The 24349-nt window shown below is 47.3% G+C and overlaps 1 protein-coding gene across 19 annotated transcripts in view; it reads left to right on the forward strand.

Moving 5' to 3' along the window:
- SCMH1 (Scm polycomb group protein homolog 1) overlaps positions 1-24349 on the forward strand; it is a 174321-nt gene that overhangs the window by 145964 nt on the left and 4008 nt on the right. For 17 of the 19 annotated variants that reach the window (XM_047723936.1, XM_047723940.1, XM_047723925.1 and 14 more), the window contains 3 exons: positions 7931-8131; positions 9840-10031; positions 19135-19329. In XM_047723936.1, coding sequence (XP_047579892.1) covers positions 7931-8131; positions 9840-10031; positions 19135-19329 — 588 coding nt within the window. Of the gene's footprint in view, positions 1-7930; positions 8132-9839; positions 10032-10429; positions 10665-18840; positions 19060-19134; positions 19330-24349 lie in introns of those variants that run through there. The other 2 variants (XR_007126414.1, XM_047723942.1) reach the window with 2 other exon arrangements.

Genomic DNA, 24349 nt, shown 5'->3' on the forward strand with positions numbered 1-24349 from the left:
AGGGGCAGAGGGAGAGGGAGAATGATGCAGGGCTTGATCCAAGGACCTTAGGATCATGGCCCCTGCTGAAGGCAGACACATAACTAACTGAGCCACCCAGGTACCCAAGAAATCTGTCTTTTAATTGGTATATTTAGACCATTGATATTTAAAGTGATTATTGATATAGTTAGATAAATATCTACCGTATTTGTTCAGTCTTCTATTTGTTGCCTTTATTCTTTGTGCCTATTTTTGTCTTCTACTTTTTCTCTGCCTTGGTGGTTTTAATTGAGTATTTTATGATTACAGTTTTTTCTTTTTTTTTTTTTTTAAGATTTTATTTACTTATTTGACAGAGAGAGATCACAAGCAGGCAGAGAGGCAGGCAGAGAGAGAGAAGGAAGCAGGCTCCCTGCTGAGCCGAGAGCCCGATGCAGGGCTCGATCCCAGGACCCCGGGATCATGACCCGAGCCGAAGGCAGAGGCTCAACCCACTGAGCCACCCAGGCGCCCCTTTTTTCTCCTTTTTTAGCATATGTTATACTTTTTTATTTTTTAGTGATTACCTTAGAGTTTATAGTATACATTTATGACTAACCCAAGTCTGCTTTCAAAATCACTGTGTCACTTCACAGATAAAATAAAAAGTAATCCTAATTCCTCCTCTCCATCCCTCGTATGATTGCCGTCATTCATTTCATTTACACATAAGTGTATATATCCATAAGCATACACGATCAAATACATTGCCATTATTTTTATTTTGAAAAAACTATTATCTGTTAGATCAGTTAAGAATAAGAAAATTAAGTTTCTATTTTGCTTTCCTCTATTCCTTCTCTAGTGCTCTTCCTTTCTTTAGGTAGGTTTTAGTTTCTGATCTATATTATTTTCCTTCTCTCCAAGGAATTTCTTGAACCTTGCTTGCAACGTAATCTACTAGCAACAAACTTTTTTCCTTTTTTTTTTGGTCTGAGGAAGTCTTTATTTCTCCTTCACTTTTGAAGGATAATTTTTGCAAGGTACAGAATTCTAGGTTAGTGGGTATTTTCCTTCAACATCTTAAGTATTTCACTCCAGTCTCTTCCTGCTCACGTGGCTTCTAAAGATGTAATTTTTAGTGTTGCTCCTATGTAGGCAAGGGGGATTTCGCCTCTGATTTCTTTCTAGATTTTTTCTTTGTTTTTGATTTTCTGTATTTTTATGTAATATAAAATTATATAAATATAATTTAAATTATATAATATAATTTATATATAATATAATTTAACTTATATAATATAAATTATATATAATTTATATATTATATATAATTTATATATTATATAAATATGTAATATTATATTATACATAATAATATATATTATATATAATATTATATAAAATAATAAATATATATTATATATATTATATATAAATTATATTATATAATTTAAATTATATAATATAAAATTATATAAATATAATTTTTATGTAGTTGTAGGGGGTTTCTTGGTGTTTTCTGATCTTCCTGGGATCTGTGGTTTGGTGTCTGATATTAATTTGGGGAAATTCTCTGTCATTGTGTCTTCAAAAATTTCTTTTGTTCCTTGCTTTCTTCTCCCAGTAGTCTTACTGTATGTAGTGTTCCCACAGTTCCTAGATAGTCTTTCGGCATTTGTTTCAGTCATGTTTGTCCTTGCTTTCCAATTTGGGAGATTTCTATTAATATATCACCAAGGTCAGTGTCTTTCTTAGCCATGTCCACTAATGAGCCTACTAATAAGTCCATCAAAAGTGTTCGTTTCTATTACAGTGTTTTTGATCTCGATCATTTCTTTTTTATTCTCTCTTAGAATTTCCATCTGTCTGCTTACATTGCACATCTGTTTTGCATGCTGTCTACTTTACCTTTAGAGCCCTTAGCATATTAATCATAGTTCTAAACTCCCAGTCTAATAATTCCAACATCTCTGCCATGTCTGAATCTAAGTTCTTACACTTTCCAGTCTGAGGCTAGTTTCTTTTGTGTGTGCTTTAGTCTTGTGCTCTGTCTCTTAAAACTACAGTTTTTGCCTTTTGGTATACCTTGTAATTTTCCTCTTGATAGCCAGATGTGATGTACTAGGTAAACGGAGTTGTTATAAATAGGCCTTTAGTAATGTGATGGTAAGGTGCTGGGGGAGGAAAAATATTCTGTAATCCTATGATTAAATCTCAGTCTTTTGTGGCAGGCTCCGGCCCCTAGATGGTGAACTTAATCAGTATTTCTTATCCTCCCTGCCCTTAGGTGGGACAGGATGGCTGGAGGGGTCTGGAATTGGGTATTTCTCTTCTCCCAGATAGATTAGGCTCTGATCAAATCCTGGCAGGATTTGGTAAAATAGCTGTGGTAAAAACAGTTTTTCCTGAGGGCAGACTTTGTTAAGAAGAGTAGAACACCTGCGTGTTTTTAAATGGTTCCTTTCCTGCACTCGCTGCTGGAGGCATGAGGGGATTTTTCTCCAGTATTCACTATGAGAACATAGGCTAAGGTCCTGAAGGTAACTGACAAACTGTGGGACTCCCCTCCTCCATGACAGGGTCCCCCTGGAGTCTCTAACTCTCAGACTTGTCCACACTAAACTTGCAGCTATTCATCAGTTGCCGTTTAGATTTTCCTACCCTGGCACTGGTTACTATGGAGATTTAAGCTTATGGGTTTCTGCTTAGTAAAATGTGATTTTCATTATTCACCTATCTCTCCAAACTTGGGGGCGGCAGCACTTTACCCTGTGACCTCACTTCTCTGAAGGATCTAAAAAGGATTGTTAATCTTTCCGTTTGTTCAGCTTTTCACTTGTAATTAGGATGGAGTGACCATATTTCTAAGTTCCTTAAATACTGAACCCTTCTCTGATGTTTTGTTTTGTTTACAACCTTTGATTTCATGGCTGCAGTACAAAACTGAAACATGACAGTTATAAATATCTTTACAATCTTAAGATTAGGAAGAATTTTTAAAACAAGACAAAAGCATGAACTATTAAAAAAAGGTATATAACCTTTTATATGCCAGAAAAGGGCAATATCAGTATTTTCAACTGTTAATTTTAACATTAAGACAGCTCATCTCTCTTCCACGTGGCATCATTTGGAGTGGCTCAGTTGGGGCTGGAGGATCCAATTCCAGGATTCACTCACATGGTAGCAAAATTGGTGCTGGCTGTTGGCCTCTCCAAAGGGTAGCTTGGGCTTCCTCACACCATGGTTGCTGCATTCCAAGAGCAAGTGTCCCAAGAGACAGGAAGTAGAAACTTCCATTTTCATAAAACTTAAGCCCCAAAATTAGCATAGCATCATTTTCACCATATTCTACTGACTAAGCAGTCACAGAGCTCAGATTCAAGAAAACAGACCCTACTCCTCTATGAGAAGAGGAACATTTTATGAATTATGGAACATTTTAAAACCACTTCACTCTACTCCCTGGACATAAATTATTACATTTTTCCTACTTGGGAAATTTACTCTTCTTGCAAGATTCTTCATTAAAGTTCCATCCCCTTATAACTCTTGATCCTAGGATTGCATTATCTAAATCAGATCCAGGAGCAAATGAAACCTCTCGGGTGCAGATTCTCGAGTGTAATAGCTCCTTGAGTATAATTCTTCTCAATCTGAAGGTCTGTGAACTAACAAACAACATTGTCTACTTCCCACATACCCAGCATACAATGGTGGGACAGGCATCGGATAACTTATAGATAAACACTCGTTTAAGAGGGAGCAGTCGCTGATCTATAGAAATTCTGAAATCCAACTGGGCACATGTTGCCAGTTCCTTAACTATATCCAGTACTGCTTTCCTGGGGTGGTTTTCCATGGGTCTTAGTTTTGTCTTCTGAATCATCCTTCCTTTTCTATAGGAAAACTGAGATTGCTTTCTTGGTCTTCATCCCATCTTTGAAAGGTTTGGGTCTTAAAGGACTCTTTTCATTTTGTGCCATTTCTGTCCCTTTTAGTCTGAGCTGGCAGTGCTTCCACCAGAATGATTCTCTTAGAAACTTGAGGGGTTTTCTATGAATATTGTTGAGATTTGAGATTTCCTTCATTAGACAAAAGCCACACCTCAGATCTTTTGAAGATAAGCCCTTCTCTACTTCAGGCTTCCTATATGGCTGCTATGAGACAATGCACTTGAGATTCTTAAACTTACCGTTTAAGGGAAAGAATCTGCAAAACTGGCCCTTAAGATTCTTAAAGGGCCTTTTGGTCAGAAAGAGTATGAAGCATAGTCTTAATCATTCTGGCCCCTTTAAATATTTTATTGCCCCATTCTGGATTTGACCCTTTCTTAATTTAGAACTGTTTGTCTTCTGGAAGGACTGGAAATGAGAAGCACATGTAGACTCTTGAGTCCTGGGCTTTTTTATTTTTAATGTGGTTTTTTTTTTTTTAAGCTTATCTCTCTCATTTTGCATTTTTTATCATAGGCAGTCAGAAGCCACCTGGCACTTTCATTACTTTGTCTGGAAATCTCTAGCTTTTTTTCTGAGTCCTCCAGCTGCATTTACTTCCTGGTTCCAGGTTACTGAAGGTGACAGTTGTTGTCAGACTCTAACTCACTACCTAGCAAGTGTCTCCTGTCCTCCATCTTCCAATAAGGTTTTCCCACTTGCTTTAAGCTCTCACTGGCAGCCTCCCCAAAACCTGTAGGCGTCCATTCTCACATTTCTAAGAGAATCATTCTGGTGGAAGCGTTGTCAGGGTAGATAGACTAATGGGGATAGAGATGGTACAAAAGGAAAAGAATCCTTTGACCCCCAACCCTTTATAGGCTTCTCTTCAAGCCCCTCTATGCTTTCACTCATACCCTTTCTGGGGCCTTTATTGCTTCTTCCTGCCTCCCCAGTCCCAAAGCCAGTGCCATGTATGTTGGGCTTTTGTTAATTGGGCACCCTTTTTCTGGTATCACAACCCTTTCCAGTAATCTTTTGCTCCATGGCAAACCACCACCAAACTTCATGGCTTAAAACAACAGTGTGGGCTAGGTGGCAGTCACTTGTATCTTTTCCATGCCGTGTCAGCTGAGATGGCTTGACTAGGATTGGAGGACCCCCTTACACTGTGTGGCTGACAAGTGGGTTTTGGCTGTTGATTTCTCTCCACATAGGCCTCTCCACAGGGTGGCTTTGCCTCTTCACACATGGTAGTTGGGTTCTGAGAGTGGATGTCTAAAGAAAGAGGACATGGAAACTGTCAGCTTCTTAGTTAAACCTGGGCCCAAAAACTGGCACAGTGTCATTTCTACATAGTCTGTTGGTCAAGTGCCGCAGAGTTTGATGAAAGAGTTGTCAAAGGTTTGGGAGCCATGTCTTTATTTATTAATTTATTTAATTGTTGGTGGTGGTGGTGGTGGAGGGAGCCACATTTTTAAACTGCCACGGTCTTCTAAAGGTTTTATAGTTCAGGGGTGTCTGGGTGGCTCAGTCAGTAAAGCGTCTGCCTTCAGCTCAGGTCATGATCTTGGAGTCATGGGATTGAGCCCCACAAAAGTCGGGCTCCCTGCCCAGTGGGGAGTCTGCTGGAGATTCTCTCTCCCTCTGCCCCTTCCCCCCACTCATGCTCGCTCACTCTCACCCTGTCTCTCTCAAATAAGTCTTTAAAGAAAATAAAGGTTTTATAGATTGCCTTTTATATTTCACCCTTTAATCCATGTAGAATTTCTTTTTTATAGTCATCACTGGACTAGTTTTAATTTTTCCTTTTCATGTGTTTTAATTAAGTAAAATTTACATGCAGTGAAATGTACATATCTTAATGTATAATTAGATGAGTTTTAATCTGTGTAAGCACCATGTAAACACAACCCCAGTCAAGATAAAAGTCATTTCTACCCGCCCCCCCAGAAGTTACATCATGCCTCCTTATGGTCAGTCTTCTTTCCTAACTTTATTCTGATTTCTTTTTTTTTTTTTAAGATTTTATTTATTTATTTGAGAGAGAGACAGTGAGAAAGAGCATGAGCGAGGAGAAGGTCAGAGGGAGAAGCAGACTCCCCATGGAGCTGGGAGCCCGATGCGGGACTCGATCCCGGGACCCCGGGATCATGACCTGAGCCGAAGGCATTCGTCCAACCAACTGAGCCACCCAGGCATCCCACTTTATTCTGATTTCTATCCCTGGAGATTGTATTTTCCTATTCTTAAACTTAATATATGAATGGAATTACACTATATGTACCTTTTGTATCTGGTTTCTTCCACTAAAATTAACGTTTTGAGAAGCACGCTATCAATAGTTCACTCTTTAGTACCGCTCTGCTATTTCCATAAATGAATATACCATAATTTGTATATGTGTCCTCTTATTGATGGACATTTGGGGTGATTCTAGTTTTAGGCTGTTACGACTAAGCTGCTATGAACATTCTTATGGCTACGAACATTATTTTCGTAGATCTAGGTCTTCGTTTATTTTCACTACTCTTCTTAGCTCTTTGAGTTCCTACATTTTTACTTGTTCTGTTTTCAGTGAAGGAGTCATGTCATGACATGCAAGTCCTAGCTATTACTTAACAGAGGTCACCCAGTCCTTCTTTCATTAGATCTGCCTTCACACCCACCTCCAGGGACAAATGCCCATTCTTGGGCCTTTTGTGAATTAGAAGATGACACAGCTGGTTTCTCATCTTTGCCCATTCTTAGTTAAGGATTTGGCTTTCTTGGGTCTGCTTGGCCAATTGCTACTTTGCTTATCTGCTCTCTAGCTTCCAAAATTTTAAGCTGACTCCTTTATTGTCTTGCTCATTTTGGAGAGTTTTAGGAGAAAACGGAGTTGAAGGCGTATTTCAGTTCATCTTGCTTACCCTCTACTCTTTCCCTTTCTCACCTTCCACACCCTGCCTTTCTCTTACTATTTTTCATTTCCTTCTCTCCATCTTGCTTTCCCTTCAAAAGAGGTGAGGAGTCCTCAGACAGCATGTGGCTCAGCGCCGTCACTTTACAGAGGCTAAAGCCGTGGCCCCACGGACGAAGACGGCCGTCCGTCCCTAGCCAACACAGCTTCCGCTCTTAACTCTTTTGCCTTTAGTAGCAAGAAAGACCTTTTGCCCACCTGTTCCTCTTTCAATTAGTGATCCATGGCAGTGTGAGAAAGCAGAGTGCCCTGCTCGAGTGGGGCCTGGAAGGCCCATCAGAAGAGGGAATGTCATGGCTGACCAGGCTGCTGTGGGTCCTCTCCAGAGAACAAAGCAGCAGCTCTGTGGCAGACCGCCTCTCACTCCTGAGCCCCCTCTGCTCCCTACCTAGCCCCGTGCCAGGAAGAGGGCTGCAGTAGGAGAGCGACCAGCTGGCGTGACTGGAGGAACTACTAAAGCAAACGACACTGTCTAACTGGGCCCCTCAGGCTCTTTCTGTGCTTTTCTTCATTGCCATATTGGTCTGTTTTACTACATTCTTTGGGCTTGAGTGTTAATAAAGAAGAGAACAAAGCAACTCCAAGGCCCAGAACAGAAATCAAGGCAGGCGACCTGTGGTGTGACCATTCTAAGTGCAAGGCCAAAGACACACCAGCACGCCCTGGCTGACAGTGCCATGGACCCGACCTCTCCTTACACAACATGAGAGATCCAAGGAATGTGTGAGGTGACTGAGTCCTGAATATGAAAGGATGTACATCCGGGGAATTGTTTAGATGCCCTGTTCAGCGCAAGGAAGACAAAGTACAAGTTCTGTGCCTTGGCTTTTGGTCTGGGCTGTCCTTCCAGCAGGCTGTGTTCCCGGAGCCTTTGGTCATGCAACTTGGGCTGTTTGCAGCTGGAAACAGCCACCCTCTGCCCCCCTCCCCGCAGTGTTTCACCAGCCTGGCAGCTGGGAATCCTGCTAGGGACCAGAGCCCAGAGTGTGCGAGACAGAAGAGAGCACTGTTACGTCACTTCTGTACCCCAGGCGCTTTCTAAGCAGCTTTGACTCTTTGTCTCCTGCAGTTTGTATTTACTTGAACAAGAATGGCAGCCCCGGCCCCCACTTAGATAAGAAGAAGGTCCAGCTGCTCCCCGACCATTTTGGGCCGGCCCGCGCCTCCGTGGTGCTGCAGCAGGCCGTCCAGGCTTGCATCGACTGTGCGTACCACCAGAAAACCGTCTTCAGCTTCCTCAAACAGGGCCACGGTGGCGAAGTAATCTCAGGTAAGCCCCCTGGGGCTGGTGCGGCCACCTGGCCAAGGGGGGCAGGCCTTCTCCAGGGGGAGATTTCTGGCAAGGCCTCCTCGTTCCTACTTCATGCCTGTAGGCTCTGGAGACATGGGAAGGGATTCCATTCCTCCAAGAGTCCTCCTTTTCGACTCCCAGAACCCCTCTGAGCCTTATGCACGCCTGTGCCAAGTAGAATACCTCCTGTCCTGTCTCCCGGCTCGGCCTCTGCATACAGGAAGTAGATGTGTATTGCTGTAAAGGCATTCCAGAAGAATCCAGAGGGGCTGCACTGTGGCAACAGGAGGTTCTCCAGACTGCCACAGCCTCCCACCTGGCCTCCGGGGACCACAGGACTCTTATGTTCTTGGACTCTTTAGCCGTCCTGTCCTACGCCAGCCCTGTTACAAGGAAGTTGAATCCCAGGGCAGAGTGGGAAACACCATTCCCTCTGTCTCTCCTGCTCTGTCTGATTCAACTGCACTGTGTTTTTTGTTTCCACTGAGAATATCCACTTTTCCTGCCGTGTCCTGGTTCTGTTTCAGTGTTGCCAAGTCCAGAACCCCACTCCTTACCCGCCAAACCTACGAAGACTTGACCTGCAGCCCTTCAGTCTCAAGTGCAGGACACTGCTTGGTCTCCCACCCCTCCCCGCTAACGAGGTGTAGCATCCGGCCTCAGGAGCCCCACTGACATAGAAGACCCCAGGAGTCCCTGCATTCTTGTAGAAGACCCCATAAATAACTGTATTTTGTTAGCACACCTTCAGTGAGCCTTTATTATATGCCAGAGGCCGTTGCCAGGCCCTGGCCAGGGGAGGGGGAGGAGAGATGACAGGTGAGAGGTGTTCTGATGTGTGAGAAATGTGTACAGGTGGTGTGGGAACGCAGGCAAGGGAGCAGTTGGCTGTGTGGAGGATGCGGGCAGGCATGGAAGGCATTGTGCTAGAAGGCTGAGGACTGCTGGGAAATCAAGCCTGCCTTTCGTTGTGAGGCCAAGGCTTCTGTGCGGTAGTCTGCAGGGACCCGGCCTCCTCTGCTGCCTCTGTGGAGTTGCTGTTATACCCACACCTTCTCTAGGGTTCTTCTGCCCCAAAACTGGTTCCTGGGAATGGCCTATCTCCCCATTTCCTTGCTGCCCTCAGAGGCAAATGCGAAGGCCTTCTGCTTTGTAAGGATTATGCAGATACTTCTTGAATAGAAATAGATAAGGAGTAAAATAAAACCAAGCATGGAACGGTTCCAAATGTTGCTGAAACTCTAGTGCCCTCCTAAAGATCAGATCGTGCACCTAAACCATTGCTGGCAATGCTGTATTCTGCTTGTCTGCCTAGCTTCTCTGTTCCTGGGCAGTTCTTATGGAAAGAAAACCCAAAATGAGCAGATTTCCTGGAGGAGGCCCTGCCAACTGATGGAGCAGATAGAGTTATGTTCACAGTTGTTTTCACAAGTTGAGTAAAATCACTTCAGAGCCCCGGTACAACAGACCTGGCCTGGCCACTCCCATTACAGCAAGCCCTTTGGAATTGGAGGCAAAAATCAAACCCTTGAGGGAGGGAGGGGAAGGGAGGGAGGAACAACCTGGGTACTGATTGCTTTGTGTAACAAGGTAAGCCGGAGGCAAATGGTGGGCTGGGCTCCTCCTGCCCTGCGCTGCCCTGCACTGCCAGGCTGACGTGCTCAGCCCTGTTTCCTTAATTCCACAGCCGTGTTTGACCGTGAACAGCACACTCTCAACCTCCCAGCAGTCAACAGCATCACCTACGTCCTGCGCTTCCTGGAGAAACTCTGCCACAACCTTCGCAGTGACAATCTGTTTGGCAACCAGCCCTTTACACAGACCCACTTGCCACTCACCACCACCGAGTACGGCCACAGCCGCGACAGGTACCTACCAGGTAGGAGCTGGGATGGGGCCTGGGCTAGGAACGGGCCACAGGGCTGGTCGCCGCGCCAGCCAGGGCCCAGGGCCGGCCCTTACGCCTGCCAGCACGGGACTCCTCCATCTCTTCCCAACTCTGCTCTCTCCAGGGTTTTGTCTCCTCTCTCTAGGGTTAACCTTCTGTCCTCTGGATTTTTATCCCTAGAAAACAGTGGTTCACAGTTCCCTTTCTGAGCCCCACGCGGCCTGTGGAGCCACCCTGAAGTCACAGCACCCCTCCCCGTGTGAAGCCGGCAGCCAAGGCCTGAGGGAGCTCCCCCTTGCCAACAGGAAGGTTTAGTCTCAGGCTACAGATTGAGAAATGTGCTCCCTGGTGATTGGCCGTCTGCTCTTTCCTTTGGCGTGTGGCCCTAGCTCCACCAGCACTGCCTGTCTAGCAAGTCATTTCAAGTTCCTGCCATCAGGACCCGTGCTGGAAAATAGCTCTCCCAGTTAGCAGAGCGGACCCGCAGCGGGAAAGCAGCGGCCACGTGGCCGGGGCCAGATCAGTGACTAAGCACTTCCGAGAGGGGTACGGAGGGAAGGGAACCAAGCATCGCTCATCTGGAGCCCGGGACCCAGCACGACAGGGAGGGGAGCCGAGCTCAACCCTGCACATAGCGAGGTAGGTGGCTGTGGAGAGAGGGAGCAAAGGCCCTTAAGACGAGTCCCAGGGACCTTTCCTGGGCGGAGGAGCAGAGAGCTGGTGCACTCGGTGCTGGGGCCATGCTGCCTGTTGGTGAGGGAGCCGAAGTCTGATGGGTGTCCCCTCTGAGTCTTGTTCCCACACTGCCTCCTCCAGTGTCTTTTTATCATTGTCTTAACTCATTCCTTCTAGAAGTGCCACTTCTCGAGAACGTGCCTGGGGAAGTAACTGCTCACCCAGCTCCTCCGCATGGCCACTATCTAGACCTCTGCACCCCCATGAGCACTGCTCTTATGACTTGGTGCAGGGCAAAAAGATAACCTGAATTTCAAATACTCTTTGACAGGGCCACACCGGTCTGGTCCCGCAGATGTGTCTGTGTCCCCCTCACTGCTCCATTTCTTGGGAGGCAATTTCTGTAACCTGCTCTCCTGCTTGCTCTCATATCAGAATCTGAGAACAGAATAATACGTTCTTAACGTGTTGCACTGGGGGTCAGGGCTGGGCATGGCGGCAGTGGGGACAAAGGCAGGTGGCCTTCAGGAACTCTGAGCTGCACTCAGGAATAAAAGTGAGGCCTCCCTGAGCTTCTGGAAGAATGGATACACGAGAGGGGGTAGTGTACACTAAGGCTAGCTGCTAGTCTACAGACAGATTTCTCCAAGACCTGGGACCCCAGAATTCTTCAGTGGAGTGGCAGCATTAAGAACGAAGAGAATCGTACTGGTAGCAGTGTGCCGAGACCGGCAGGGCTGTACCCACTGGGCCTGCAGTCATGGAGGGAGTTTGGAATTGAAGCCTGAGGTTTCCTGGAAATTCTGTTGCAGCTTGCATCTCTCTGATTCAGCTACCAGATAGGAGGAAGCAAGCTTTAGCCACTCTGTCCTCTTACCTCACCAACTAAGAGACAAAGACCAGGTTATCACATTCCACCATCGGCTGCCCCTCTCCCTGCCCGCATTTTCAGACCAATTCAGCCAACTTTCTGGGCCTGCCTGTGCTCACTCTCTCTCAACTTCTGTGTCCCATCCTGGGTGCTAGCAACCTGGCTGCCCTCCCCCCAGTTTCTGTTTGCTTCCCTGAAGTGAGTGTTCTCATTGTGCCCAGACAAGCCAGAGCTTTGCCTAAATTTCTCACTCCTCTGTGCTTCTTAGCCTGTCTTTCCCACCTGCCTGCCTGGCTGCCTTCCTGACCCTTTGCTCCAGCTCTGATCATCTATCAATTCCTGTGCTTTCCTGATGACTTACCCCCGCCTCTGCCAAAGAGCCTGATCTGCACAGGACCCTCTTTTGCTTTGTCCCTCGGATCTGGGGTCTGTCAGTCCCACCCTTCTGCCCGGCTACACAGTTCTGCTAGTTCAGCATCCAAAGCTGCCTCTTCTCTTATCTGGATACTTATGGGGCCTCCCTCTCCCCTGCCCTGCAGCTTGTCTCCACACTTCCCGGGCCCTAGGGTCATGCACTTCTGGTATAGCAGATAGTGACCAAAGGCAGAGCCCATTAGACTTCCTCACCTAAGGTGAGATTGGACTTTTTCCTCCAGTGTTTTATTTTGAAAAACTTCAACCCTACAAGAAAGGGGTACAAATAATGGTAAGCAGCCATGCACTCTTCATCTAGAGTTACCACTTCCCTTTTTGCAATATTTACCATACCTGTTCTAAGTCTGCGTATTCTTATTTATTGAACCATTTGAGAGTTACCTGCAGATGAGAGACTCGATCCTTAATAAACTTGCCTGTGTATCTCCTAGGAGCAGGGAACACAATAACGTTCTCACACTCAAGAAATTTAACATCGGGGCACCTGGGTGGCTCGGTCGGTTAAGCCTCTGCCTTCGGCTCAGGTCATGATCCCAGGGTCCTGGGTTTGAGCCCCGCATTGGGCTCCCTGCTCAGTGGGGAGTCTCCTGCTCCCTCTCCCTCTGCTGCTCCCCCTGCTTGTGCACTTACTGTCAATCTCTCTCTCTCTCTCAAATAAATGAATAAAATTTTTGAAAAAAGAAATTTAATAAAATCTGCCAGTTGATATATATAGTCCTGTCAGGTTTTCCCAGTTGTCCGAATAATGTCATTTTAGCTGTTTTTCCCCTAATCCAAGATCTAATGAAGGACCATTCACTACATGCAGTTGTTCTCTTTACTTCCCTTTTATCTACAGCAGTTTTCCAGACTCTGTTTTCTACCTTCGATGACGTGACATGGGCATTTGGAAAGTGCAGGCCAGCTGTCAGATACTCCGTGCCAACTGCTGTGCTGGCCTCTGGGGAGCCAGAGGCACAACCGACTCCATGCCCGCTCCGAAAGCGCGTCTGCGGGGAGAGGGGTACAGGGTGCCGTGCGTGTGCTGTGAGCCAGGAGGGACGATGAGCAGGGTGAAAGAAGAGGTCTAGCAGTGTTCCTGGGGGACACAGTGTCAGATTAGGGTCGCTTCTTCAGAGCTCCCCGCAGGGCCGTGTCAGCTGAGAGGCCCCTGAGGGTTGGGCGAGAGCACGCTCCTTCCGGCCCTCAGAACTGACAGCGGGAGACGGAGACGGCTCATTTAGCTGGTCTCAGGGTCTCTGTAACTGAGACCACCCAGCATGCCCCTCCAGGTCTGCTGCCTGGGGCCTGCCCACATTCCTCTCTGCCGGAGGAACGGGTCCATTCAGCCCATGGCAGTAAGTTCCGCAGCCCTGTTGTTCTGGTTGCCAGCCTGGTCTTCTGGGCATATAAACTGGTTCTCCCACCCAAATCCTAAAATTCACAGGATTAAAGCCAAATAACAGTGAGATCTGTTAGGATGCCCCCTCTTCCCCATGCCGGGTTTCCTGGTAGAATGGTCAGAGTTCTAAGATGACACAAATGTTCATAATAATAGATGTTCATGAGTCCTTTATTCAGTCATCTGTCAACCCAGAATTTATTGGCTGCATGACACCAAGCTCTGGTTTACGCACAGAGGGTCCCGTAGTAAACTAGGAGTCCAGGTCCTTCCATGCAGACTTTACAGCCTGGTGAAGAGGAGCAAATAAGCAAACAGCTCATTTGTGGTGATACGTACTTTCACAGGACGAGTTCAGAGTTCAAAAGTTCAAACCAGATGTCAGGGAAGACTTTCCAGGAGAAAGTCTTGGACCTGAAGGAGCAGGATAACCAGGTGAAGATGCCACAGACCCAAGGCGATGGAGGGAGGGGTGTGATGAAGAATGCGCCAGCTGACTGAAGAGCCTGTGAGACCGGGAGGGACAAAGGGGAGCACGCTCCAGGTCAGAGGAACCGGAGGCTCGTGAGAGATGGGGCTGCAGTGCAAGCAGCAGCCCAGTGGGAAAAGCTAACTGACCACATTAGTGGCATTGTATCACTGAGCAGTGAGGACCCAGGGAAGGGCCACAGCCAGGCCTGTGCTTCCAAGAGGTGGCTCAGGGTCCCGTGCGGGAGAATGGATGGGTGTGGAGCGACCCAGTAGGCAGGGAGACCAGCTGGAGGTTTGTGTGGGACTCTGTGAGTCCTCTTAGATTTGGGGATAGTCCTTTCCTTCAGTATCCACATCTAAATAACAAAATGAATTCCCACCCCACATAATTCAGACTAGGTTTCCTGCTCTGACTCCGTTCTTATTCCCTCTTTCCCTGACCACTCTCCTAGCTGACCATCTCTCCCTAAGCTGCTTTACCCCAAACATTTGATCTGGTTCCCCGGCCTTCATTTCCCTAAGGAGAAACGAATACAAGGCTATCGACTGTGATAAACTTATACTGAAGTTTGGGCGGGGGAAGGAATTGCCACAAAGAACAGTAAGCATTTTAACGTTTTTGTTTTATCTTAAATTTGTCAGTGGGGTGCCTGTGCAGCTCAGTTGGTCAAGCTGTTCACTCTTGATTTCGGCTCAAGTCGTAAGCCCGGGTCATGGGATCCAGCCCTGCATCAAGCTTTATGCTCAGCGGGGAGTCTGCTTGAGATTCTCCCTCTCCCCCCTCCAAGTTGTGCACGCTCTCTTGCTCTCTCTCTCTCTCTCTCTCTCTTAAAAACAAACAAACAAAAAACAACAACTTTGTGTTAATGTTTATAAGCTGTTACAGGATATATCTTACCAGCCTCTTTCACATTGGACCTCAGCCTGCTGCCATTTCTGGGACCCACTCTGGGTTTGGGGCATTTTCTCCTCTGTTCTCTATTCCTTTCATCCCATACTTCCTCCTTTTCCAGCTACCAGCAGATAACTCCAAATTACTTTATCCTGTATAATAATTGTGTTCCCATTGGTCTCAGCTTTCCCTGACCTTGTCTTTCATAATCAAAATTATGTAAATATAACAGTGTAATTATATAAATGAAGGAACCAGATCTATACTTTCAGCAACTCAGAGAACAAAGACAAAAGCTATTGGTGGAGAGATTTGTTCCATCTTCCCTCTGTTCTCTTTTTTTCTGCCTTCCTATGGATTAATCCAGTTTTTTTATGATTTTGTTCTATTTCCTTGATGGCTTATAAGCTATAACTCCTTTATTTTAGTGATTGCTTTAGTTTATGTTATACATTTCTTACATATCACAACCTACCTTAAAGCCATAATCCTATCCCTTTACATATTATGTAAGAATCTTACACCAGTGTACTTTCACTATCCACCTCCTGGCCTTTGTACTGTTGTCACTGTACATTTTACTGTTCCACATTTTGTAAAACCCATTCTACATTGTTATTATTTTACTTTAAATAGATAATTAACTTTTGGGTCGGGGAGGAGAGAGGTAGGGAGGGGGCAGGAGAAGAGGGAGAGAGAATCCCAGTGTAGGGCTCGATCTCACGACCCTAAGACCACAACCCAAACTGAAATCAAGAGTCAGTCACCTGACCAACTAAGTCACCCACATGCCCCAATAGGTAATTAATTATCTTTTAAAGACTTTTTTTTAACATACAAGAAAAAACATTCTCAATATAAAAGAAAAGATTTTTTTTTTTTAATTTACCCTTTCATAGTTACCATTTCTGGTACTCTTCATGTTTTCAGTGTAGAGCCGAGTTTCAGATCCTCTTCCTGCCTGAAGGACTTCCCTTCACATTTCTCCTTTTTATGGCTCTACTGGACACAAAGTCTTTGAGCTTTTGTGTCTCTGAAAAAGTCTTTTTTTAACCTTTGCTTTTGAAAGATACTTTTGCTGAGTTTAGAATTGACTTTTTTGTTGTTCAGCACTTTCTTTAAAAGATGTCACCCCATTGTTTTCTGGTTTGCATTGTCTCTGATGAGAAGTCTGCTGTCATTCTTCTCTTTGATTATGTGGGTCCCCCACCCCCACCCCACGGATGCTTTTAAGGTCTTCTGTTTATTATTGGTTTTTAGCAATTTGATTATGCTATGCTTTGGTGAGGTTTTCTTCATGCCTGTTGTGCTTGCAGTCCACTCAGCTTCTTGGACATGCGGGTTTACAGTTTTTATCAAATTTGAAAAAATGTCTACTATTCTTTCTCCATGTATATTTTCTGTTACCTCTGTTTTGGAGACTCCAATTAAATATATATGAATTTTCTTGAAGTTTTCCCACAGTAATAATGTTTTTTAAAAAAATTTTAGCCTTGGGGTGCCTGGGTGGCTCAGTGGGTTAAAGCCTCTGCCTTTGGCTCAGGTCATGATCCCAGGGTCCTGGGATCGAGCCCCACATCAGGCTCTCTGCTCAGCGGGGACCCTGCTTCCTCCTCTCTCTGCCTGCCTCTCTGCCTACTTGTAATCTCTGTCAAATAAATAAAATCTTTAAAAAAAATTTTTAGCCTTTTTTTCTGTTTTATTTTGATAAATTCTGTAGCTATGTTTAAGTTAGCTAATCTTTTCTTCTGTATTGTCTGATCTACTCTTAATCTATCTCAATGTATTCATCTCAGACATTGTGTTTTCATGGACACTTCTGATGGTCAAAATGCCCTCCCTTTTGAACCAAAATCTGTCTTCTTGTAATTCCTGCCCTGTGTTTTACTCTCTGCTTTTCAAAAGACCCAGTCTACGGCCCATTTCTCTTCCTTTTCCATGACTGCCCTTGGGGTATTTGTCTCCCCTGACTTTTCTGTGGACTGCACATTCCCAGGCTCTTTCTCCTTTGCATAATTTCTAGACTTCTCCCCACCAGTTTTGCCATCCTCCCCTGGGAACTCTAGTTTTTAAGGTAGCCTTGCAAGGTGATAGAGAAAAATCTGTTTCTCACTGAAAATCAGTGCGTAAGGAAAGGTCCTTACCTGTCTCCTTCTGCGTACCCCTCCCTAGCATAGCAGCTAGTACATGAACGTGTGTTCAGTGAAGGAATGAGCTCCCTCTCATGCTGACTCTTCTCATATGTCTAGCACATCCACAGCAAATTTCATTTAAATTGATGTTTAATAAATGTGAAGTTAAGCATCTTGTTACAGATAGCCAACCTGAATCCCAGAAAAAAGGCAGTGATCACTGACCAGTGGTCATGCCAGAAATAGAACTCAAGTCTTTCAGCCCTAAGTTCTGACCCCTCGGCCAGTGGTTGCCAAGTTTCTTTTGTTTTAGCAGCAGAACTCCTTGTTGCAAAGATAAGATTATATTAAAACTCTGGAGCATAAAAGTTAAAACCAGAGCTCTTGTGCTAGCAGCTGGAATGAGGCCCAGAGCCCTATCACTTGGCTTCCCTGCGGAGGCCCTCGGGGCACCATGGAGCACAGCATGAAAGCACTGCAGTCTCCTCCACTGCCCTCGTCTCACTGAGGCAGCTGGGCCCTCGTCTCATCAGCCTTAAGGGCACTGGGACCTGCCAGAGCAGTGGGCATGATGCTGCATCTCTGTGGGAGAGATGTGATGACATTGCCAGTCCAGGCGCCACCCGTCCTGATTGCCAGGCCCCTCCACTCAGACTCCAGGTCTCAGCTGCCTTTCCTAGCATCGCTGAGAGCAAGACAGGCTGACTTGCATCAGCAGCCGGGGAGCCCTGGTACTATCGTGATTCTTCACGTCTGTGACCTCAGGTGAGGTGAGCGGTACTATCCCCAGTGTTTGCCAGGTAAAACGAGGTCTAGAAAGGTGAGGTCGCCCTGCCAGCACACACAGAAACTAGATCTCAGCTTTTCCTTGAGCTATTGCAGAGGACTCGGGTTTGCCCTCTAACTCTGAGTGAAGAAGAAATCAAATGACAGCTCCCCACCTTGGTAAATCCGTCTTCTCATTTGATTTCTCAGCAGGACAGAGGGTGATTTCCCCCCTATTTTACAGATGAGGAAGCTGGTGCTGAGAAAACAGACAACTTGCCTGGGATCAAAACTAGTGAAAGGCAGGAGCCCAGGCCTAGAATACAGGCCTCCTGTCGGCTGACTTGAGTGCTTGTTCTTGTCTCAAATGTGGGACCCTGCTGCGGTCATCTTTCCTGGAAAACAGGAATCTGAAAGCTCATCTGCAAAAAGGGGTGGGCTGTGGTTCAGGTGCCCAGAGTTCTCCCTTCAGAACCATTCCTGGGGAAGGGCTTCACCAGGCCCACTCCCTGAGAGAAGGGTCAGTAGCTGTCTCCTGCTTGACTTGCTTTATGCCCCTGGTTACCAGGCAAGATAAGGTGAGTATTAGAAACTAGTCCCAAAATCCTAAGCCATCTTGCCACAGAGGTCTTACTGTATGCCAGACAATGTTCTTGACCATAGTGTTGGATCACTTGACCACAGTGAGTCCCAAGCATGACCTAAACAGCCGGCCTTTAAGAAAAACCACAACGCATGCTGGTGTGGCCCAGGCCCCAAGACGCCCTCCACAGGCAGAGACGCTGTGACCAGGGCTGAAGAACTGACCGGATGTGGGTAGAGCCCAGCCATGAGAGGGAGCCTGCTTCAGGTTCTGGAGCGCTGTATTAGGGGCTGCCTGGTGCTGGTCTCCATGGCCCTGCTCTCACCATTGTACGAGCCCGGCTTCCTTGGGGCGTTTCTCTTGAATGAGGCAAATACCAAAGGAGGGAGAGAACATAGGAGCAGACCCTTCACTTACAGGCCTTTAGTCAGGCATTGAAGAGCATATCTGAAATGTCCTGCTGGCTGAGAGGGTCACCTTCTAAAGTGCCCTCACGCAAGCAATTGGATCTCTTCTCCAGAGTCTCTGTCCCCTGCGCTGGCATCTCGTATATAGGGGGGCAGCCTCTTCCTAAAATAGTTCTATTTGTTTTAAGGTTCGCCTTATCCAGAAAAAGCATAAGACATCCAGACCAGAAGAAACTCCAAAGACCATCTAGTCTGAAAGGAAGAGTCTCTAAGGAGACCCAAGCCCAGAGAGTGGCACTGGCCTTGACCAAGGCCACCTATTGAGAGCCAGAACCATGACTAGTATACAGGCCTCCTGAGACATAGCTGAGGGCTCTGTCCGGCTGCCTCTCGCTCCATCCAGACAGGTACCTGGGAGGCCAGTGCCCTGGAAGTCGTTCCAGGCTAGTTCCTGCTCTAACTCTGGTTTTCCTGTTTTCCAGGTGAGAGCTTTGTCCTGGGGAAGAGTCTGACCCGGTCTTTGGAGCCACACTCAGACTCAATGGACTCTACCTTGAATCCCACCAACCTTGTCAGCAGCTCCCAAAACCTTCGAACCCATGGGTACCGGCCTTTGGTTCCATCCTGCGGCCTCCCGCTGGGTACTGCCTCAGCTGTGCGCCGGCTCTGCTCCAGAGGTAGGCTTACCTGGGATCTCCCACCCTCCTTCCCTCCTTCCCTCCTTCCTCAGCGAGCTCTGCTTGCCCCCCGCCTGGGAATGGGAGTTTGGCTGGGCTCTAGACTTATATTTGTGCCTGGCTAGGTACCCGGAAGGCAAATGAAGCTCTGGGATTGGCTTGAGAATGGAAGCTGAGAGCCAAAGGCCTAGAGCCAAAGGGGCAGGGAAGGACTCCCCCATTCTTTATTAGCCATTGATTTGAACACCACCTGCCTTTGGCACGGGTAGCAAAAATCAATCAGTTCTTGTCCTCAAGGAGCTCAGTCTTACGGGAGAGAGAAACACTTCCACACATAATTGTAACCATCGTCTTGAGTACAGAGATATGACTTGGGTGGTAGGAAAAGGTGGCAAGAAGGAACACCTAACCCAAGCTGGGGCTCCAGGGGAAGCTTCCTTGAGAAAGTGACACCCTGCCTGCGATTTAAAAGCTTGGCCGTGTGAGTGGTGTCCAGGGGTAGTCGGGGAGGGAGCGCTGTCCAGGAAGAGCACACGGCAGGAACGAGAGCACAGGTAAGAACTGGTACGGATGGTCTGCATGGAACTCCACGCATTGTGCCATTGCTGAGCATAAAATGCCATAGTGGGACATCAAACAGAAAAGCCTGGAAAGGTCAGGGCTACTTCACAGAGGACCCAAATGCCATGGTAGAGTTTGGAGTGGATCCTGCAGGCAATGTGAAGCTGCTGAAAGGTTTTGATTAGAGGTGAGACCTAAGCAGGTATGTGTTTTGAGTAGCTACCTGACGACTGCGTTAAGGATGCATCTGAGGAAGGACAGCCCAGAGAGACCAGTTAGGGGGTGTAGAGTGGGCCAGACCAGAACAGATGAAGGCCTGGTTTGGGATAGTGGTAGAAGGTTTGTAGAAGAGTGAAGCAATTAAAACTATTCACGAAGTAGATTTAATCAGATTTGAGGATTGTGAGAAAGAAGGGAGCAGGAATATCTCCTCAGGTTCTAGATGGGGTGGCGGGGAGATGGTAGTGCATTCGCTGAGAGAGGGAACCAACCTAGAAGAGAAAGAAGGGCAAGGAGACCATGGGCCATCTAGGTGATCTCCAGCAGGCACTGGCTCTGCAGGGCTGATTCTCAGGGAAGAGGGCTGAGCTGAAGATAAACACTGGGGAGTCATCAACATATAGATGGTAGTTGAGGCTGTAGGGTAAATGACCAGGAGTGTATGTGTAGAAGGAAAAGAACAATTGACCAAAGATGGCGTCCTGGGGACCAGCAAAGTTCAGGAAGTGGGAATAGGAAGAGGATCCCAGAAGGAGACCAAGGAGTCGTCAAATGTGAGGAGAAACAGAATCTGATATTGTGGTGGCCAGGATCAGAGAGAGTATTTTAAGGAGAGAGCAGCATAACAGAGGTTTGGTGAGACGAGGACTGTCAGCTGTCCGTGGGATGTGGTGATGAGTGGGTGACTGACGACCCCAGCAGGAGCAGCTTCAGTGGCTGTGGAAGGCAATGAGGACAGATTGCATGGTGGGGTGTGAGGGAGGGTTTGAGAAAAAGAAAACTAGAGACCTTCCAAGGGAGGTCTTCAAGAGAAGGAGCACACTGGGCGTGTTTATCAGCAGACAAGTTGAGCCTTCCAAGGAGAAATGAAGCCTACCAGAGAGAGGAGAGAGTAAGGTGTGGCTGTGGTAGGAAGGCTTAGGGATCAAGGGCATAGAGAGATGGGTCAGTCTGAAGCCATATTCTCTGAGACCGGAGGGAAGACTGTTGGTGGCCATGAGTGAAAGGAGAGAGGGCCACGTAGGGAAGAGCCTAGGGGTGCTCGCAGAGTGGACTGGTCCAGAGAAGATGGGGGAGTGGAGTGAGAAGAAGGGAATGGTCTGCGGGAAACTCCAAAGCCCAGCTGTGTTTGAAGACTAGTTTGCCATTTTGCAAGAGACGTGGTTTTCTCCTCTGGTTCTTGGTAACCTAGATGTGGGGTGAGAAAAGACTGAGAATTAAAGTTTTCTGTTGAGCTAGATGGGCAAGAGGGCCTGGGTGGGGGAGCATGGGAAAGAGCGATGGAGCTGCGGGGACAGCTGTTTAGGTCATGGGCACTGGAGCTGGGCAGGCTGGGCTAGGAGCGCCACTGGGGCAAGGCTGAAGGATGGGGGAGACTGCAAGTCAGTCTGATGTGCTAAACCTCTCTGTGCAGTGATGGGTTTAGTGGACTGACGTCCAGGGCCGGTGCCCAGATGGGAGGTTGGGGTCAGAGAAAGGGATGTTTAAATGTCTGAAGTGGATTTGTTCCAAGTGATGACAAGAAGCAGACAGCAGCCTTGGCAGGAGGTATTTGAAGTAGAGTGGAGGTGAAGGTCACTAGAGGCAAGGTGGCTGACTGGCATGTGCCTCTCAGGGTGATGACGGGACCTGGCTGGAGCGCAAGGCAGTGACCAATGTACCAAATGGTCTTCATTTAACAAGGGGTAAAAGCCCAGAGATCTGTAGGCGCAGTGATCAGGAAGAGCAGATGGCTGGGGACTCATCTGGCTTCTGAAGAACATGAGCTTTCATAGGAGAATGGCCTAAAAGCAGCCTTGGAGAGACAGGAAAATGCCACCTCCACACCCATGCTGTGGCCTCCCCCTGCCCCAGGTTATGGAAGGGTAAGAAGATTCCTTTGACAAGGCCTGCAATGGAGAGAGGTGGTCTCAGGAGACACAATTTTCAGAGAGACTGAGCAGGAGGAGAGGGTGGGAAGAAGCCGGGATACCCCTCCCAGGCCTCACCCCAGCAAGGCAGCGTGGAGCGTGGGGAGCTCTGCAGTCCAGGCAGAGCTGTGAGTTGATTCCCTGCCTCGAGTCTTGAAGGAGTCCTCTCACCTCTCAGGCCCCCACCTTCCCCTTATGTACTAGGGACGTGGTGACAGTGGCCTGGTGTTTTCACAGGAGCGTGACAAGGCTCAGTTGGAAGCAGGGATGTGGGATTATATGGGAAGCTGAATCAATCCCCAGTGAGGACATTACTGTCCTCTCTTGTTAGGACTGCTTCTTGACCGCTGCCTTGTGAGGACTCAGAGCCACTATTGTCCTCAGGGCACTTCTGCTGTCTCTCTGGAATACGGGAGTCTGTTGGCCAGGTCATGGTCTAGATCTCTTTTGATCCTGAAGAACCTCATAAGGCTATGAAAGATTCTTTCTGTTTGGTGCTGGAAGTGTTCTCTCAAAGCATTCAGCTGTTGAGTCTGTCCGCTCCTGTTTCATTCATGGAGGATGAGTAGGCACCAGTTTGTGAGTCTGGCCTCCTGCCTTAGCCGTGCCGCTCCTGTCTTAGTCACTCTCAGACTGAGACCCTTGCCTTCCTTGAGGAGCAATGACCAGCTGCACTCATCTGGCATGAGGGAGAGTCCTGGTGCAGACCGTGCAGAAACCAGGATAGGAAAAGCCAGACTTGGGGCACTGACTTGTCATCTTCCTAGCTATGTGGTCTTGGGAAAGTCACTTCACTTCTCTGGGCCTCGGTTCCCTCATCTCTAAAGTGAAGATGATGCTGCCTCCTCCAAGGGCTATTTATTTTAATTTTTTTATAAACAAATAATGTATTATTACCTTCAAGGGCTATTTTAAGGGGCAAACAAGCTGCCAGTGGGAGGGTTTCCTTATAATGTTCACATGCCAGACCCCCTTCCCCACACTCACTGCTGCCACCTGGGGTGGGCCACAGCCGTCTCTTGTCTGGACAGAGAGAGCGGCGGACTGGTCTCCCTTCTGCCCTTGCCCAGAGTCTGCGTCTGTTTCCAGCACGGACTGAGAGTGCTTTCTTCCCTTGTAAGCCGGTTCAAGACACTCCTCTGCCCTCTGCTCCACGACCCACGGCACAGGAAGTCAGTGGTTTTTCAGTGGTACACAAGGTCCTCTGTGACCCACACCACCATGCCCCCCCACACCCCCACACACACCCTCTCAGATATTACCCCCTATCCCTCTCTCTCCTTTCGCTCCCTCTGGCCTGCTGGCCTCCTGGCCACTCTCATGCCTCAGGGTCTTTGCTCAAGCGTCCCCATCTCAGAGATGTCTCTCCCAACCCACCACCTGCCCTCCTAGAGTATGTGTTCTAACAGAAGAAGGCTGACAAACTCATTAAATATTTATGTATAAATATGTATAAATGTATATATTTTGTTTTATTTTTATAATTTTTTTATAATTTTATAATATTTTTTATTTTTTATATATTTTACTTATATATATTTCTATATAAATATGTATACATTTATACATATTTATACATCTACATAGATCTGTATACATAGATCTAGATACATAATAGATACGTAGATACAGATATCTAAAACATCATGGTGCGTGTGTTTGATTCATAGCTCCCCTGGGTGGAGGAAGTGCCTGAGATGGGCCAAGTGTATCTTCTCTCTGCTCCCCACCATCCCTGCCGCTGCTTCTCTGGGCACGTCACGGTGGACGGTTAGGGCCTAGAGAAGTGGCTGGCTCACAGAGCCCTCTCCCACTTCCTGTCGCCACTGCCCCTAAAAAGCCATCAGAATTTCTGTGGCTGTAAGCACCCTGCTTGTTCAAGCATCTTCCCCCCCGTCTGTCGGTGCCAGCTCTGAGTCTGAAATGTGATGTGCTGGAGTCACTTCCCCAGGGAGCAGGGCCGGGCCAAGGCAAGCGTGCTTCGACCTTTAGAGCTGGGACCCAGAGTGAAGGGAAATGGAGGAGCCTTTGCAAGAGACAGTTGAAGAGTACGCCCTGCTGCTTTTGTAGGCATGGTTCAGCTCACCGCTCAGCTGTGCACCTGGCGTCTCCTGAGTGGGGAGCATACAGACAGGAGCCAGGCAAGGTCCCTGCCTCAAGGCAGACGTAGTCCGGCCAGGGAGACAGCAAAGTGCACAAGTAGCTATTATGTGTGTGACCCTCCACTTAGAGAGCAAACCTGTTGGAACACCTTCCGTGGCAGACCAGGCAACCTTTGCATGTTGGGGACTGTGAAGGAGCAACCTGCCCCCTCCCGCGACTCAACAGGA

The sequence above is a fragment of the Lutra lutra genome, chromosome 4, assembly GCF_902655055.1.
Source record: "Lutra lutra chromosome 4, mLutLut1.2, whole genome shotgun sequence".
In the NCBI taxonomy this organism is placed as follows: Eukaryota; Metazoa; Chordata; class Mammalia; order Carnivora; family Mustelidae; genus Lutra; species Lutra lutra.